Raw genomic sequence first — 19,167 nt, 5'->3', positions numbered from 1 at the left:
GTGTGTGCTTGCGTGTGTGTGTGCGTGTATACGTGTGTGTGTATGCGTGTATGCGTGTGTGTGTGTGTGTGTGCGTGCGTGCGTGTGTGTGTGTGCGTCAGTGTATACGTGTGTGTGCGTGCGTGTGCGTGCGTGTATACGTGTGCGTGTGTGCGTGTGCAGGCGAGCGTGCGCTGGGCTCCCTGTCATGGTGGACCCCGGGCGTAGGGGTGTCCACTCAGCGATTCCAGCGTTAACCAGAGAGGCTTCTCCCGATCTCACGTTCCCCTTCGCCCTTGAAACAGACCAGGAGTCGCCAGGCCGCTCGTAAACCTCCACCACCGTCTCCTGCTCCTTCTCCTCCGCTCCTGCTCCCCCCCGTCGTCTCCCAAACCCGGCCATCTGTCTAATTGTTCACCTCTATCGCTTTAATGATTTTTACATGCTTTTTTTCTCCTCCTCTTTCCAGGCAATAAACTTTATTTTCTTCACAAGACTTTATTCTGCAGTGGGCGGAGGCAGCCTGCTCCCCCCCCCCCATCATCTTTTGTCTTACGCGCCTATATCCCTGCTCCCGCTCTCCTCCTCCTCCTCCTGTTCTTCCTCCGCCTCTTCCTCCTCCTCCTCCTCCTCCTCTCTAGAGAGGGGGAGAGATAAACTCCACACTCGGTGCAAAGCGGCTGCTCTGTGTGACACGCGCGCTCATTCCTCCGCTGCATGCGCTGACATTCACACATGCACGCACACACACACACACACACGCTCGCACACATGCACGCACGCACACACACTGGGGGTATGTGCCCTGCAGAGTTTTATTCTGAGCCAGTAATTATGTATTTACTAGTGTGACCTTTACAGTAAATTAATAGGCGTGTGTTGGTTTTCTCTTGATTTCAATTCAGCATTTCAGAAAGCCTTTTGAGTGTCTGTTCAGTGTGTTTGATTGTGTGTCTGTGTGTGTCTTTGTCTGTGTGTGTGTGTGTGTGTGTGGCGGACTTTGTAGCGTGTATTTAAATTGAAAAGTCATTAAACTAGCCAATTGTTTCTTCTCATCTGTGATTACAGCTTTCGTCGGATCATATAACACTTGTACCCTAAAATCATGTCTATAATGGCCATAATCAGCTCTTTAATGCCATGTAATATCATCTATATAATGGTGTAGAGGCGCATCAAGAGAATAACCCAGGCATAGATGATGGTATGATAGTGTAGTTTTACCCTTGAGTCAAAACATCCCATTCCGATGGCAAATGCACATGTGTGGTGTGTGTGTGTGTGTGTGTGCGTGCTTGTGTGTGTGTATGGGCGCGTGCGTACGTGTGCTTGTGTTTGTGTTCAAAACATCCCATTCCGATAGCATTTCTCTGTGAGTTTCTGTGCATGTGTGTTTCTGCCTGCGTGCGTGCGGATATGTGTGTGTGTGTGTGTCTGTGTCTGTGTCTGTGTGTGTGTGTGTGTGTGTGTGTGTGTGTGTGTGTGTGTGCACATGTGCCTGTGCTCATACATATGTGTGTGTGCACCTCGGTGCGTGTGTGCAGATGGGGGCAGACCCCAGGGCCGTGCAGGTATGTGTGAACGCCTGATAAGTTCTGTTTCCCGGTGAAGTCATGCTGAAGGCCTGGCGTTGGGCGGGGCTCACCAACGCCAGGCGCTGGGGTGTGTCGTGTAGCGCTCTCCCCGGGAAGACCCACACGTGGCCAAAACGACAATCTCACATGACGCCCACGGGACTAGCGCGCGTGTGTGTGTGTCTGTGTGTGTGTGTGTGTGTGTGTTTGTGGGTCTGTGGGTGTGGGCATGTTCTGAGCATACATGTGCGCAGAAGGCTGGTTGGTGCGTGTTTGCGTGTGTGTGTGTGTGCGTGTGTGTAAGAGAAATGCTGAAATTGTCTTCTTCGGGGGCGTAATGTGAGTTGACAGCGTCCCCCCCGCTCCCCCCCCGGGAGAAAGATGTAAACGGAACAGAGATGGAGCGTCGGGAATAACGGTTGTTTTCCAGAACCGGCCCACAGTCAGCTCGGGACTTCAGGGAACAAACCTCTCCCTCCTTCTCCCTGGGGAGGCGGGGGGGATAACGGTGGGGCTGTGATGTCAAAGCGTAAGCCTGAGTCATGCTCCATGCCCTGCCTGCTACACGCTGAGGTCACGCGTGATCGTATGTCACGGTGATATAGAATGTGTACGTCTCCCGCTCAGGAAGGAAGAGGAAGGGGAAGCTATAGAGAGATCTGTATCATGCGTATCGCGGATGGGCCGACGGACGCACGGACGCCCGGACGGAGGCATGGCCGGCGGGTTTCGGCTGACCTGCCGTTTCGCAGATGAGATGGGAAATTGAGACGGGCGATGTTTATTTGGTTAAGGACTTTGTGGCAAATACAATCTCCAAGAGCTTCACAGGCCTGCAGTAGATGACCCGTCTAGAATACTCCTGAGACAAATCATTAGGAAACTTTGCATGGCAATTTTCAATCACAGTAGCAATTAAGTCATGTTTTTGCGATCTTACATTTAAGTTCATTATATATCTTCAGGGTGGAGGGGAAAAGGATGGAAGAAAGACAAAAGTACAAGGCTCTATCAGCCAAATGGTAAACATGTTTGCAATGGTCCCAAAAAAAGAATAAAGCCCTTAAAGTCAGCTTCACTGACTTTGTGGGGCGTAGTAAGTGAAAGCTACCTCTCTACTGTCTGTAGTACCACAGGGACATTTAAGACTCCAGCGGAACAGGACCTAAGGGCTTGTTTAGGGACATAAAATGACAGGGAGCCGGGAATATAAATAGGCTCTCTTCTGTTAAGCTTCAGAAATCGGGGGTGTGAAGAAAGAAAGTATGATTCCTCTTGCCTGGTCGCGGTGTGATGGCTGAAGCTTTTGTCTTCCAGGCAATCACTAGAGGAGGGGATGAATATTTAGCGTGTCTCGGCATAGCGTGTTAAAGCAGTTATGCATTCAGTTCTTCAGTCATCTATCTTTCTCTGCTCCTCTCCTCTCCCTCTCCTGTCTCCCAACATATGGTCTGCAACAAGATACTCTGGTGCGAACAGACAAGCTCATGCACGCATGCACACGCACACACATGCACACACGTCCATGTGCACACACGGAGACACACACACAAACACACCCACACACACCTTCAGACACACAGAGACACATCCATGTACACATGAATGCACAAATTCACGCTCACAGACACAGACACACACGACATGGGAAGCTATGCAATAGGAAGTGATGATTTAATTTAAACAATCGGATGGCTGCGTCCCAACCATTCCTGTAACCGTCTCACTTCCACCGTGGGAGCCGTGATAATCAAGTCTTCCTCATGCAAGAGGAAACTACCCTCCGATGCGTTGCATGACTTTGTCCTGACGGTCCCGTTGTACAAATGACGTCATGGTGTGCCTCGATGTGTTCCTCTCTGCAGCACAAGGCCCGGGTGGAGGCCATGATGTGTGACCTGGCCTCGCTGCGCGGCGTCCGGGAGTTCACGGAGGCGTTCAAGGCCAAGGGCATGTGAGTAGATCCCCAGACTGACCCCTCGATGACCCCCGGCCCAGTCCGGAGCGACGCCCCTCGGACAGCCGTCCTTCACCTCCGCTGCGGTCACACGTTGTTGTCTTCGTCACGGTGCTGAGGAGCTCTTCGTGGTCCCAGCCTTCGGGGGTGCGTCTCTTTGACCTTGGTCGAGCATTGGAACCCGACGGCGGCAGAGGGTTAAATATGGCGGTCAGCTCTTACGGCGTGTGCGTCGTCTCCCTCGCCGATCGCATGACTTTCCATCGGCTCGTCTACCCTGTCAATTTAGACACACACACATACACACACACACACACACACACACAAACACAGGTGCTAGTGTGGGCCATGGGGAGAGGTAGGGCAGTTGTAGCCCATGGCAGCCCCGGGGCAGACTCTGGCCGTGGAGGGCACGAGTCATGGGCCAAAGCCAAACGCCATGGTGGCTGTCCTCTCTGTCTCTCTCTCGCTCTCCCTCTCTCTCTCTCTCTCTCTCTCTCTCTCTCTCTCTCTCTCTCTCTCTCTCTCTCTCTCTCTCACAGACTGACGGTTGGTCAGTCTGTCTGGCTGCCTGCCTCCCTGTTTGCGTAGATGTCCGTTGTCTCTCTTGTCGGGCTGTCCGACTGCCGTTCTCGCTGTCTGTCTGTCTATCCAGCTCTGTGTTTGTGTCGATGGCGGTCTTTCCGTCTGTCTCTCTGTTTGCACGCGTGTCTGTCTGTCTTTCTGAGGGTTGTATTTCTTCATTAGCTGTACTGTTGGGGCCCAACGTTCTGGGGTACGACACGTTGTGGTGGGGGTCGGCGGGGGGTCCCTTGGGACGTCGGAGTACATTAATTCTCATCAGAAAGGGGGGCAGAGCAGAGTGGAGACTGGGAGCTGGGAGCTGGGAATGGCACTGGGCAGCTGTCCCAGTCTCCCACCACTCTATTACCACTGCACGCATGTCTTCAGGCATCACGCACATGTGCACACGCACGCACGCACGCACGCACGCACGCACGCACGCACGCACGCACGCACGCACGCACGCACGCACGCACGCACGCACGCACGCACGCACGCACGCACGCACGCACGCACGCACGCACGCACGCACGCACGCACGCACGCACGCACGCACGCACGCACGCACGCACGCACGCACGCACGCACGCACGCACGCACGCACGCACGCACGCACGCACGCACGCACGCACGCACGCACGCACGCACGCACGCACGCACGCACGCACGCACGCACGCACGCACGCACGCACGCACGCACGCACGCACGCACGCACAGACATGCACGACCACGGACACACACGCCTAAACAGTCTTGCATAATCTCACACACACACCAACCCACACATATACGCTAACATACATACACATACACAAACAGGCAATTATGAGCGCAGACCTTTTGACCTCTCTTTGTGAATATAAATACACATTTGTGCAAACATACATAATCAAACACACACACACACACACACACTGCAAAGCCATTGACAGGTAAAATGTAATCAGAGCTTTCGTCTTTTCCTTTGTTCCTTTTCTTTCCCTCCTCTGCTTTATTTTAAGTGTTTTATAAGGCAATGGGTTCCAGCCTGCCCTTGCTCCCTTCACTCTGCTTTAGTCGGCTGTCGTCTGAAATAAAACGGCCTGCATATTGACATTTGTGCAGAGTCGCTGTGCGCTGTGATTGATCAAACGGCACGATGTTCTACTCTTTAACAAGAGACTCTTTACCTTTTATTATTCAGCTGGGCCGTCACCTTTTATTTTGAATTACGTTATGTTATACTGTATTTTTTAAACATGCAGTACTTCTGTCGTGGAAGCACAGTGTGCTGTGTGTTAAATCATTAATTGCAGTATTTTGACCGTATATTAATTAAGTATGCACTGCTGAAGGAAGCCTTTTAGCCTGGATCTGTTACATTTAACATTCGCTTTGTGTGTGCATGAATCCATGAATGAATGTACATTTAACTGTGTTTGAGTGTGAATATGCATGTACGTGCCTGTGTGTGTGTCTGTGTGTGTGTGCTCACGCACACACACACAGACACAGACACACACACAGGCACGTACATGCATATTCACACTCAAACACAGAAAAATGCACGCACGCACACACACACACACACACACGCGCGCGCGCGCGTACTTCCACTGGCCCGGTGTTTACCTTTTTAATAAAGCCGCGGCGTTAATGACGAGCGCCGGAGCCCTGCGCTCTCCCAGGCAATCTACTCCTGCTGGCCCTCATCATCAGCAGGGTCAGGGGTCAGGGCCGGGGGGAGGTGTTATTCCAGGTAAATATACACGCTCGTGCCTCCCGGTGTGGCTGTTAGCGCTGTGTTCTGACCAGCCCTGAGGACGCCTTAATGTGGAGGGAGGGACCGCGCGGAGAGCGGCGGCGCTAGGCCTATTAAAGACCTTCATTAGCCGCGCGCTTATGAGAGAGGGACTAGCTGGTGGGCAGTTGGATTAACAGGCTTCACCCCCGCAAGCAGACTCAGCGGAGCTCGCTGGGGGGGCGGGGGGCGGGTCTCTCCTCTCTGCTGGGCGTCCCACCCACAAAGTTTTCTGTTTTTCCGCTTGTTTTGTTTTAGTGGTACGCCCTTTTGTGTTTGGACAGGTGTTTTGTTTCTTGCAGATGATCCAATGATGCGTCTGAAGTAGTAGTTGCGTATTTCTTAGGTGTCCTCATTTGTTTTGGGATTAAGGGTGTTTCGGCTGAGGCGTCACTCTGAAGTGTTTGGGTGGATACAAGATGCTTAGAGGCTGTGAAGTTTAAGCAAGGTCAGGGTGAGGAGTAGGGCTGGGCGATAAACCGGTAGTAAAATTTATACCGGTATATTTTTGAAAGAGATATGTAGTTGAGACAATATCGCCATACCGGTATATTATATATTACTTTGATGTTGCCTTGCGAGCGTTATTTTATAATTTTATACGACCGCTGCTCTCTGAGCCTACAAGCCATGTTCAGCTGCTCAATCCCGCCCCTTACATGTACGCAGTGTTCTCCCGTGGTAGAGCTAGGGGAAACCAGTGCATCATGGGAAGCAACCACCATAGAGGTCTGTATATTTGCATCCATTGATTCAGTGGAAGTTTAAAACCCTTCTTATCTTCATGCAGCGGAATATTATCTTAATACAACCGGCCCTTTTTTTGTTTGTATCTTCGCTTAAGAACAAAACTACTTCTATCTGCCTTGTGTCCTATACACAGTTTGTACATATCCAGGTTCCCTGACTTGCAACTGAGACTTGCCTGGAAACCACCCAGACAAACTGCAGTAGCAGCCCTTTCAGTCTCCTTGATACTTTACAGTAGCTTTACCATAGCGGCCGTGACCCAGTTGTTTTCGATGTAAAATGTAAATATCTGAAAGAGGCGTGTGTTGCATTGATAAAGCGCTGACGTGGGCAGTCTGTAGTTCCAGTAAGTTGACTTGTAAGTGACTGGCTTTTTGCTCCTTAATGAACCCAATGTGTTGGGAGGCCTGAAGGTGATCGCAGACTCTACTCCTCTGTAATAGCATGGGATGGCTCATTATAGCAAGGCATAACAATCCACACATTAATTTTCCAGCATCCAGTTTTTAATTAATCCGGTAGGCAGTCTTAAACACAGGGTACACAAATTGCCTTCGGCCTCATAATTAATTCTAATGGAAGAAATTAAAAATTGGTGGCGTGTGTTTGGGTTGTTCGGCTGTTACCGTGGTTTCCGAGCTCGGTGAAGCGACACTGTCACCCGACAAGGATTTGTCCTTGCCCCTGACCAATCCTGCCATGTTTGTTCGCTGTCACATGATCGGGGGAACGTTTCGAACCATGTCTGGAGGTTCCTTTATATGTTTTCAAGGAAGCGGTGTCACAGTCACATGATCAGGTTTGGAAAGGCTTAATCGATACTTCTGTAAGGATACCAATGAGTTTATTATTTTTACTTTGGGTCATCGTTTCAACCCACCTTTCGCAGGGCCTTCAGTGTCTGACGTGTGTCTTGTGGTTCTATGGTTTGGTTGTGACAGAGCGGCAGCCAAACCGCCTGTTTCTGAAGCCCAACGTGCACGTAGTCCAACGTGCAGTTCCTCTCAGGGCCTGTAGGTTGTTTGTGTCGGGTGAGTGCAAAACGACCAGTGACCCTTTTACCATCCTTATAGATAGGTACTTTTGAATATGAATGAGTTTTGGCCATAGACTGTCGCAAGGCGGCCATTCAATCCCCGCCCTCAATGGGCCGACAATTTCAAGCAATGGCAGCGGCAGTAGCGTGAAATCAACGACCTCATAACGGGTGACGTAACAGACGCTACCTTCATATTTATTTACAGTCTGCGGGAGAGACTCCCCTCCTTGGCCTTCTGTGTGAAAGGGTTTTAGGATGGCTATGAAAGGGTTTTAGGATGGCTATGAAAGGGTTTTAGGATCTCCGTCGATAGTGTTGTTTTCCTTGGCTCTCCGCCAGCTCCATTCAGCGTCTCCTGTAGCTGTCAGACCCTGGGGGAGGTCGCCCTGGAAACCACTGTATCATATCAGCGTTACGCCGTCGGTGTCTCCTCGGGCCTGCTGAGGTCTACTGGACCGATAACACTCTGGAACCGGACACCTCTCTTCCTCTCCCTCCCTCCCTTCCTCTCCTCCTCCTCCCCTCTCTCCCTCCGTCTCTTCTCCCTCCTCCTCCTCCTCCTCCTCCTCCTCCTCCTCCTCCTCCCCTCTCTCCCTCCGTCTCTTCTCCCTCCTCCACCTCCTCCCCTCTCTCCCTCCGTCTCTCCTCCCTCCCTTCCTCTCCTCCTCCTCCCCTCTCTCCCCCCGTCTCTTCTCCCTCCTCCTCCTCCTCCTCCTCCCCTCTCTCCCCCCGTCTCTTCTCCCTCCTCCTCCTCCTCCTCCTCCTCCTCCTCCACCTCCTCCCCTCTCTCCCTCCGTCTCTTCTCCCTCCCTTCCTCTCCTCCTCCTCCCCTCTCTCCCTCCGTCTCTTCTCCCTCCCTTCCTCTCCTCCTCCTCCTCCTCCCCTCCCTCCCTTCCTACTCTTATCCCTCCCTTCTTCTCCTCCTCCTCCTCCTCCTCCTCCTCTCCCTTCCTCCTCCTCTTCCTCCTCCTCCTCTCCTCTCCTCTCCCTTCCTCCTCTTCCTCCTCTTCCTCCTCCTCTCCTCTCCCTTCCTCCTCCTCTTCCTCCTCCTCCTCTCCCTCCTTTCCTCCTCCTCTCTCTCTTTCTTCCAGGCCTTTAATGTCATAAGTAGACCCCCCTCTACATACTGAACCTGCTGGAGCCCCCTTTTCCCCAATTCATCAAAACAGATTAACTTAGTTTGCACTCTTTTTTTTCCCTCAGAAAATGTTATTGTCCAAATTTGATTCAACGTCCGGTGAGCTCATGACAAATGGATAGATGGAGGGTCGTTAGATTTACCTGAAATGATGGCCAACAGGAATCCATAATTTACTTGTAATCATGTAATTCAGGGTTATCACGGTGTGCATTAACCATCAGAAAATGATGTTCCATCAAATCCATGGCGGTGTTGCGTAATCTGGTCTGTCGATTTCCTTCTGTTCCTTCAAACCGGTTTTAATGTGTGGAGTCTATTTACCCTCCTGGCTAGGCGGCCACGCGGGATAGCAATTATCCTACAGTCACTGTACAGTACAGCTGAATGAAGCTACAGTGATTCAAACTTACAGGAAGTACAAACTACACCAAAGTGTTGTTTAAAAAGAGTTCATGAGCTGCCTTTGACATGCGTATTAATATCATTTTTGACGTTTTGTTCACGAAATATTTTGTAGGTGTGTCGTGGATGAATCTCTCTGTGATATGTTTGTTTTGAATTGAGTTTTCAGATCCTGTTTAAATGTATTATACTTATACTTAAACCGTGTCCCGTTGCCTCGTGTCATATATTCAGCGGTAGTGATTTCTCAGGAACACAAAAGCGTCTAGAGAGCATAGCACCAAGGCTCCTGACTCCCCAGAGTGCTTATTACTGTGTCGTTATGCTTTGTCATTCTATTATACAATAACAACATCAGATGCATTCCTTTCTATAAAACATTTGACTGCATCGTTTTGACCCTCCTCACTTTTCTAACTGTTGAATGCCGAAAAACTACAAAACTACATTTTGGCCTAACATGAGGTCCTTTTTGGCCTAACATGAGGTCCTCTTTGGCCTAACATGAGGTCCTTTTTGGCCTAACATGAGGTCCAATTTTGGCCTAACATGAGGTCCTTTTTGGCCTAACATGAGGTCCTTTTTGGCCTTACATGAGGTCCTTTTTGGCCTAACATGGGTCCTTTTTAGCCTAACATGAGGTCCTTTTTGGCCTAACATGGGGTCCTTTTTGGCCTAACATGAGGTCCAATTTGGCCTAATATGAGGTCCTTTTTGGCCTAACATGAGGTCCTTTTTGGCCTAACATGAGGTCCTCTTTGGCCTAACATGAGGTCCTCTTTGGCCTAACATGGGGTCCTTTTTGGCCTAACATGAGGTCCTTTTTGGCCTTACATGAGGTCCTTTTTGGCCTAACATGAGGTCCTTTTTGGCCTAACATGGGGTCCTTTTTGGCCTAACATGAGGTCCTTTTTGGCCTAACATGAGGTCCTTTTTGGCCTAACATGAGGTCCAATTTGGCCTAATATGAGGTCCTTTTTGGCCTAACATGAGGTCCTTTTTGGCCTAACATGGGGTCCTTTTTGGCCTAACATGAGGTCCTTTTTGGCCCTACATGAGGTCCTTTTTGGCCTAACATGGGGTCCTTTTTGGCCTAACATGAGGTCCTTTTTGGCCTAACATGAGGTCCAATTTGGCCTAACATGAGGTCCTTTTTGGCCTAACATGGGGTCCTTTTTGGCCTAACATGAGGTCCTTTTTGGCCTAACATGAGGTCCTTTTTGGCCTAACATATGGTCCTTTTTGGCCTAACATGAGGTCCTCTTTGGCCTAACATGAGGTCCTCTTTGGCCTAACATGGGGTCCTTTTTGGCCTAACATGAGGTCCTTTTTGGCCTTACATGAGGTCCTTTTTGGCCTAACATGAGGTCCTTTTTGGCCTAACATGGGGTCCTTGTGCAGCCCTAACCCCCCTGTGTCCCTGCCCCCCCCCAGTCCCTAACCACCCTGTCTCTCTGCCCCCCCCAGCCCCCTGCACGTCCTGGTGTGTAACGCGGCTGTGTGCACCCAGCCGTGGCGTCTGACGGAGGACGGGCTGGAGTCCACCTTCCAGATCTGCCACCTGGGCCACTTCCTGCTGGTGCAGGGCCTACAGGAAGTCCTGCGGCGGTCGGCGCCCGCCCGCGTGATCGTGGTCTCCTCCGAGTCCCACAGGTAAGGGGGGGCGGACGGGGACGTCCTCAGAGCTCACCTGTGTACCATGAGGGGCTTGCAACGGCTAATCAAACTCACACCTGCTGGCATGTCATGGGAGCTTTAAAAGGGCTTTGTTGAGGTTAAATGTAGCGAGTAGATTCAACATTTAGTTACAATGCTGTATTTTATATTACAGTGTTTCAAAAAGTAGGATACAAGGTTTAAGAATGTTGGTCATGGTTTTGGTCATGGTTTGGTGGGGTTGAGTTCAGAGTGAGGAACACATGTGCGTCATGTGGATTATCCCCCCGGAAATGTCTACCTGGTTGCAAACGAGGAGCGTGGCCCGCTTTGAAGGCGCGCTCTGTATCATGGCTCCTATCGTCTGTAAAAATAACAACGCACACATGAAATTAGTCGGCAATAAGTGTGGCCCATGGGTCTTGATCTGCTGAGAAGGCAGGGCGTCCTCCTTAAGACGTACAGAACATCTACCGTACCGTCCTCCTTAAGACCTACAGAACATCTTCCGTCCTCCTTAAGACCTACAGAACATCTACCGTCCTCCTTAAGACCTACAGAACATCTACCATCCTCCTTAAGACCTACAGAACATCTACCGTACCGCGGACGCTTTGCAGTGCTGCACACAAACATGGCTGCCGAGGTGCTCTTCGTGGCTCTGGCGGTCGCTACTGCTTACAGCGAACTATTCCTACACGACTCCCTTCAACATCCCATCCAGGAATAAGGAAAGCGTCATTTTTATGGTTAACTTTTTTTCCCACACATAACTAAGAAGTACCAAAAGTGAAAGTACTTATACTCTGGTATGATGACTCCTAATCCTCAATGCATCACTGGGAGCTGATGAACCCGTCGGCGGTATCAAGTCGGAGGCATTCAAGCGTCAAACCTTCTGGAGTCTCCGGGTCTCAAGCGTTTCCAACCAACCCCAGCATCACTGATAAGTTCACAGCTAGTTCCCCACTCCGGGCCGATAGATCAGCCTCAACGGCTGTGTGTTGTCATGACATGACGGCTTCACTCACACAGCCCCCCCCCCCCCACACGGGCTGTCGGCTTACATTAAAGCTATCATCAACATGATGGATGAACTGATCAGCCCAAATTTACTCTCATCCCATTTCTGTTCTGACGCCGTCTCTCTCTCTCTCTGACCCCCTCCCCCCCACTCTCTCACACACACACACACACACAGGCACACACACACACACACACACACACACACACACACACACACACACACACACACCCTGATTCAGCCCCTTCTGCTCCATCTCCACCTCTCTGCCATCAGTTTCTATATATATATATATATATATATATATATGTATGTGGCTCTGCTGTATTCTCTCCCTCAGCTTCCTTTCTCGCTCGGCCTCTCGCCCTTCACTCCCCTCCCCCCGACAGACGTGATGATGCTCTGCTTTTTATTTCTGGATCGATCCGCTCTCGATCACTTTGTGATCAAGAGACGGTGCGTGAGGGTAGTGTGTGTCTGTGTATGTGTACGCATGTGTTTGAGTGGATGCGTGTGCGTCCATGTGTGTCCTCGATTGTGAATGTTTGTATGTGTATGCGTGTATGTGTGTGCGTGTGTGATTGTGAATGTGCATATCTATTTCTGTGTATGTGTGTGAGTATGTATTCTATGTATTGGCGTTTGTGTGTGTCTGTCTGTGTAAATGTGTATATAAATATATTTGCGTGATAGTTTGATAGTCAATGTATATGTGTGTGTGTGTGTGCATATGTTTGTGAGCACGTATGTCTATGTGTGTCTTTGTGAGATTGTGAATGTGTATATATATATATATATATATATATATGTATGTGTGTGTGTCATTGTGACTGTGAACGTTTATGTCAGTGTGTGTGTGTGTGTGTGTGTGTGTGTGTGTGTGTGTGTGTGTGTGCGCTGAGCGGACCTCCATCGATCCAGGCCAGACCACAGATCGGAGTGATTGATTAGCGCTTGGCAGAGTGACCCGGCACTGCCACTGAGTTATTCTAGCAGATCAAACATCCCGCGGACGCCGTGAGTTATGTTACGACGGCGGAGCGGCGATCGCCGTAGAGACACGATTTGACACTCTTATTCGCCAGGGTCACGGCACACACGGCTATCCCTCGCCACGGCGGGGGAGACGCGCGCGAGTCGCCAAAGAAATCACATGACATATCCTAAAGTGCGTATTGACTCGGGCAGATTGATGAAAGACCCCGCTCACACAGTAAAAAATAGGAAATAAATCCGTCGCAAGAGAGTTATTGTATTGCTGCCGTGGAATCCTTTTGGCAGCGGACAGGTCGGTCAGGATGGAGCTGCACTGATACCGGGCTGGTCTGCACATCTGCACTCCCCTGCAGTCCTCATCAAAGAGGCTACGGGCCGGACCACAGAGTCAGTTACACAGCAGCACAGAACAGAGAGAGCCTGGAATGGTCTCTATCTCGCATGGCATCTGTCCACCTCATTTCACACTCTATATTGCGTTTTTTTCAAGTCAGTTTCCCCCCCCTCAACACTCCCTTTTTTGTGTGTGGGGTTATTTTTCTATCGCACGTGGACTCCATTTCCTGTTTATTCACTTAGTCCCGCTTCACAAGTGCCGTGTGACCTACGACCCCAGAAGCATATTGTAATCCCTAAGCTCCCTTCCCTTGACCTCTAAGGTACGGGCGGGACAGAGACATGGACACATGCGTAATGGATGGACACTTTATCAGCTCCCACACAGAGGCTGGGATTGGAATTGGAATTAGACCGGACACCCTGTTAGGGTGTCTTCCTCCTCCTCCTCCTCCTCCTCCTCCTCCCCCTCCTCCTCCTCCCCCTCTTCCTCCTCCTCCTCCTCCTCTCCCTCCTCCTCCTCCTCCTCCTCCTCTTCCTCCTCCTCCTCTCCCTCCTCCTCCTCTCCCTCCTCCTCCTCTTCCTCCTCCTCCTCCACTTGCGCCACAGGATCTAGTCTGCTCCACACATAGTCCTCAATAAAGTATTCTATAGGAGATCGAAACGGCAATATCCTCTTCAGTACATGTATGATTGATTCATTGATGAGATCAACATACATTTCACTGGCTCAGATCTGTGTCCTCATGCTCAATTCTTTGCATGGACGAAATGAAAAACCTCATTCCCGTGTAACTCAGGCCCCGGTGCCACAACGACATGTTAACCAACATGTTACCAACTAATGGCATGGTTACTTAAAAACAACAAAAAATAAGCAACCGCTCTGGGCATTTTACAGAATTGATTTATCAACCTCCACTTGCTTAAGTAGTTGTGAAGTCGCAGCACATGAAATGAAAAGCCTGCAGATGCTGTAATTTAGCCGAGCAAGGATATGGCGGGAGGCGACGGTAAACAAGCCGCAGCCAGCTTGTAAAATCACAACAAGGAAGCCAGGTGACATTTTGAGTGGTTGTTTTCTAATGACTGGATTAATATGTAGAATGTGTTCCGCTGGTTTGCAGTCTCAGGGTGTCTGACGGGTGCACACACGCACAAACACACACGCACAAACCCACACGCACAAACCCACACGCGCAAACATACATGCTGTTCATTGGGAGGTTTTGTGTGACTGTTGTTTTGTGGTTGTGTGTGTGTGTGTGTGTGTGTTTGTGTGTGTGACTGTGACAGAACACAGTGAATGGTGTAATGTTTAAGGAGGCCTTGTCAAACATCTGGACTTTAACAGCTCTGTCTCAGGCAATTAAAGAACATCATGTCACGCCTTTTGATTTGTATACAGCCAGTGGCACGCATACGGACACACAAACACACGCGCAGATGTGGCGTGTACAAAGACACACACACACACACACAGACACACACACACACACACACACACACACACACAGATGCCCCCACACGCAGGGTGCCGTTGACAGGTGAAATGTAATCCGGGCCTTGTTCTTTTCATACTGTCTTATACTTTTCATACGTGCTTTTATGGACTCAAAGTGAAGAGAGGAAAACGAAGAGAGAACGACATGGAGCACAAGAACCCCGGGTTGGAATGGACCCATGGGTTCACAGCCCAGCGGGGGGTGGAGCCACAGAGCCGCCCGACCACTTCCCTGTTTTTTCTATTTTTTTTTCAAGAGTGCAATTGTATGCTTTATGATGGCGTGAGATAGATGGAAGGAATGGGAGATAAAGGGGAGGACGAAGGACCACGGGCAGGATTCAAACCCGGGTCTCTACCCGCTGAGTCACCGGGGCACCCCACTTCCCTGTTTTCCGAGCGTTGTATCAGCCTTCAGCTTCCACCCTGCCTCCCCGTTCCATTCACCTCTGCCTCCTCTTCTCTGCCCCCGCCCCCCAGGTTCACCGACCTGGTAGACTCCTGCGGCAAGGTGGACCTGGAGCTGCTGTCCCCCCAGCGGAGCAACTACTGGTCCATGCTGGCCTACAACCGGGCCAAGCTCTGCAACGTGCTGTTCAGCACCGAGCTGCACCGCCGCCTCTCCCCGTACGGCGTCTCCTGCAACGCGGTGCATCCTGGGAACATGATGTACACGGCGCTGCACCGCAGCTGGTGGCTGATGACCCTCCTCTTCACCCTGGCCCGGCCCTTCACCAAGTCCATGGTAAGGGTCGTCTCTTGAGCGTCTTCCAGTCAATGGCCGGGGTCGCCTCCGCTGTCTGTTTTGTCGGCCATTGTTCGGTTGACGTCGCTTCGATTGTTACCCCGGGAGGATGAATTCGGTCGCCGTGATGAAAGAGTGGTTTGAGTTTTTATTTGTGGGTGCATGCATTTTTAACATGCACGTGTGTGTGTGTGTGTGTGTGTGTGTGTGTGTGTGTGTAGTGGCGTGTTTGTTCTGGCTCGTTTCAGAGAGAGAGAGAGAGCAAGGCTCCCCTCTCTCTCTCAGATAGAGTGTGTGCGTGTTAGCGTGTTTGTTTTCATTCCCTCTCGGAGGCCCCTCCTGTCCCTCTGTGTACCCCCCTCTTCAGCCGAGGAGGGGGTTCACACTCAGAGGGCGCTGCTGCCTTCATCCCTGTGGCTGTGCAGTGAACACACGTCCTCTTCCAGAGGGTCGACTGCTGGCGTGTTGTGGGCCTGATGCGGTGTGTGTGTGCGGTGTGTGTGTCCGTGCTGTGATGTTGTCTTTGGGTCAATGCCACTAAGCCACATAAGATCAGGCGCTGTCCTTTGAATGGTTCGCTGTGTCGAGCAGGTTTGTAGGCACCAGCGCAGTGTTTGAACATGGTCAGGGTGGAATGTTTTTGTCCTATCGCACTAATCATTCTAATAATTAAAGCATATCAACGCATACAATCTTGGTTAATACGTATTATACCAATGATTGCTTAGAATATATCTGTTCATGCATCCAGTACATATGAATGCCAATGAGACATATGAACACCCAGTACTTTCATCTCCCGGTGTCCTCTGTCATTCAGTGTGTGTGTGTGTCTGCGTGCGTGTTTGCATGTGTGTGTGTGCGCGCAAGTGCGAACGCGCACACGCGTGTGTGCGCGCGTGTGTGCTTGTGTGTGTTCAGCTATGTATTTGTGCACGTTTCCAGGTGAATAAGAGACGGTTATGAGAGCCATGTGCCTGAGGTTAACGTTCATACACTCTTCAGAGATTACCTATAAAAGCCAACAGCGGGTGATTTAGCGCGGGCACGGAGCTGCCGCCCCCTGTTCGGGACGCCCCGGATGGATCGGGACCACTCTACCCTTTAGGCTCCATGGAGCCCTAATGCAGGCTGTCCTTTGACTATTACATCTTTCCATTAGCTACTCTTCATCCTTTATCAATTTAGTGTTTTCACTGAGGGTCGGGGGGGGATGTTGGAGGGTTGTTCTGATCCATCAGGTCTGACAGACCTCCCCACCCCCCACCCCCGGGCCCACATTTGTCTCTTCTCTCGTTGACACGGCGAGAGATGAACCGTTGCTCGGAGCCTTTCGCTAAATGCCAAGACGAACATTTCCTCAAGTTCACGGCTCCCCACTCCGCCCTTACCTCTCAACCGTCTAACACCGTGAAGAACTTCCAACCCACCGTCACCAAAACAGCAATAAGCAAACAAAATAAAACGATCTATGGATCTGCTTTTGTCCTCTGAATGGTGAATCTTCCCCCCTCCTCCTCTTCTCCCCCCCCCAAAAGAAGGACCTTGAAAAATGTTTAAAATGCACTTTTGAATCGTGGGGTTGTGGAGTGAGTCCCGTAAGGGGGGGTGAAGGGGGGTTAGCGTTGTGGGCCGGTGGGCAGCTCGTTTAGCGGTGCCGGTTCTCCTTCAGAAACAGGGGCAGTGGGTTGTGTTCGTTTTTGTATTTTCTCCAACATGTGGTTTTAATTAAAACGAGTGTAGATGTTTGTAAATATTAAAGGACAAAGGTAGATCTGGTAATTAAATTCCGGCTTGCTGACATAGCGATTAGCGGGGCTAATGTGTGTGTCTGATAAAGGCCAAACGTGTGCACTGACGCACGCATGCACACACAAACACACACACACACACACACACAAATAGACATACACACACCCAACCTCCCATGCACACACGCACACACACACACAAACACACACACAAGGGCACAGGCACACACACACACACACACACAGGCCCACACACACACACACACAGGCACACACACACACACCCAGCCTCCCATGCACACGCACACACACACAGGCATAGGCACACACACAAACACTCAGGCACACCTTTAAGTGCAGAGCATTTGCTCTTATTTAAATGTGGTGGGTTGATAAGACCCCTGAAAGAGTATCCTCTTCAAAACGCCTCCTCTCTGCCCCCACATTAACGGCTTAATAAAACAGTGATATTATTTCAGTTATTGGTTGCGGGAATACCGAGATGCTATCGCTTTAATTGCTTGCGTACGCTTGCGGGATCCTTTGAGATTGTTCTGGGATGCAAACATAAGCAGAACGTCTTCTCCAAAAAACAATCACTGGCCCCGTGTGTCTCTCTCGCACAAATAACCGCCATCTCATATAAAACGCTGCTCTGATTTACGGGGGGGCACACACACAGCGCTTTACACTGAGCGTTCACGTGCACACGCACGCACGTGCACGTGCACAGGCGTACGCTGTCCACAATATGGAGAACGGACTAAATGTTATTTTCTTTTTAAGCCGGTGGTGTGAGGGGTGCCGGTGGTGAAGGAGGTTTTACCGACGTGTCCGGTCACACCTTTGATTATTGGCCGTTCCGCCCTCCAATTAGAAAGGCTCCTCATGTTTTATTAACGGGACAAACCAACAGTTAGAACGGTTCATCAAAATGTTTTTTTTCTAAGATAATGACACTGTGCTGCAAAAAGTTTTTTTTTGGGGTTCTCATTAGGATTTTCGTATTTGTCGTGGATTAGCATCAAAGCAAAAAAAGAGGCAAAAAAAGAGAAATCTTTATTATCATGGAGCACAGCCCTCTGCCATTGATGTATGGCGCAGATTCAATTCTGCTGAGTTGGGGAAGGCATCTATAAAGAGGCATGACATTTTAATCAGCCAAACTATCAGCTAGTAACATCATGTTCCCCTCCCCGCGCCTTGATCTGCTTATCTGAGATCAGACGGCCGCCGTCTCCGCCCGTTCTCTAATGCGCCGTGTTTAGAGTGGGAGTTCTCCCTCTCTCCTTTAGCGCCATTATCAGCGCTAAATGATCTGCCCGCTGTGTGTGTGTTTGTGTGTGTTTGTGTCTGTGTGTGTGTGTGTGTCAGTGTGCAGCATGTATTTTAAATTGTGTTCTGTTGCAGTTTACATTGTTCTGTGCTAAGCCTGGCCTAGGAGACCTTCGTCATCATCATCATCATCACCATCATCATCACCATCATCATCATCGCCTCAGGGTTTTCTAAAGACCTGCTGTACAGCGTGCGTATTGACTCATGACAGCTGTGTGTTGGCGGGGTCGGCGCTTCGGCGGTATTACGTCGTCGTACCAGGTCGCTGTCACCTGGTACGGTTATGACCCGCTGGTGGCATTCAGTGAGCTGACCTATCGTCCTCCTGTTCATCAGCACCCCGTTCAGCCCTCTGATCCGCCTCTATGTGTCTCCGTATGGATATGGATGCTTTCCCTGGAGTGAACCGTCGCGCAGACCTGACCGGAGATCGGTCTGCGGCCGTCTCGGGCACACCACTGCCCACCGCGACACGCAAGGCAGGAAAGGAGTTGTGTGCGTATGCGTCTGCACCTGTGTGTGCGTCTGCACATGTGTGTGTGTGTGTCTGTGTGTGTGTTTGGGGGGGGGGGTGTGGTGGTTCTCTGGTCCAATGGGGTGTCCGGGCTCCCCCAGGGGGGTGGATTTTCA

General features: G+C 50.6%; 1 protein-coding gene across 1 annotated transcript in view; it reads left to right on the top strand.

The window, feature by feature from the left end:
• The window catches only part of wwox (WW domain containing oxidoreductase), a 119,087-nt gene that overhangs the window by 35,972 nt on the left and 63,948 nt on the right, over positions 1 to 19,167 (top strand). The window contains exons 6-8 of the mRNA XM_079743090.1: positions 3,419 to 3,507; positions 10,655 to 10,840; positions 15,184 to 15,448. Of these exons, the coding sequence (XP_079599216.1) occupies positions 3,419 to 3,507; positions 10,655 to 10,840; positions 15,184 to 15,448 (540 nt within the window). The remainder of the gene's footprint in view (positions 1 to 3,418; positions 3,508 to 10,654; positions 10,841 to 15,183; positions 15,449 to 19,167) is intronic.

The sequence above is a fragment of the Pollachius pollachius genome, assembly GCF_949987615.1.
Source record: "Pollachius pollachius genome assembly, chromosome: 9".
NCBI classification, from domain to species: Eukaryota; Metazoa; Chordata; class Actinopteri; order Gadiformes; family Gadidae; genus Pollachius; species Pollachius pollachius.
Note: the sequence above shows the minus strand (reverse complement) of the source record. Positions and strands in the feature narration are given on the sequence as shown.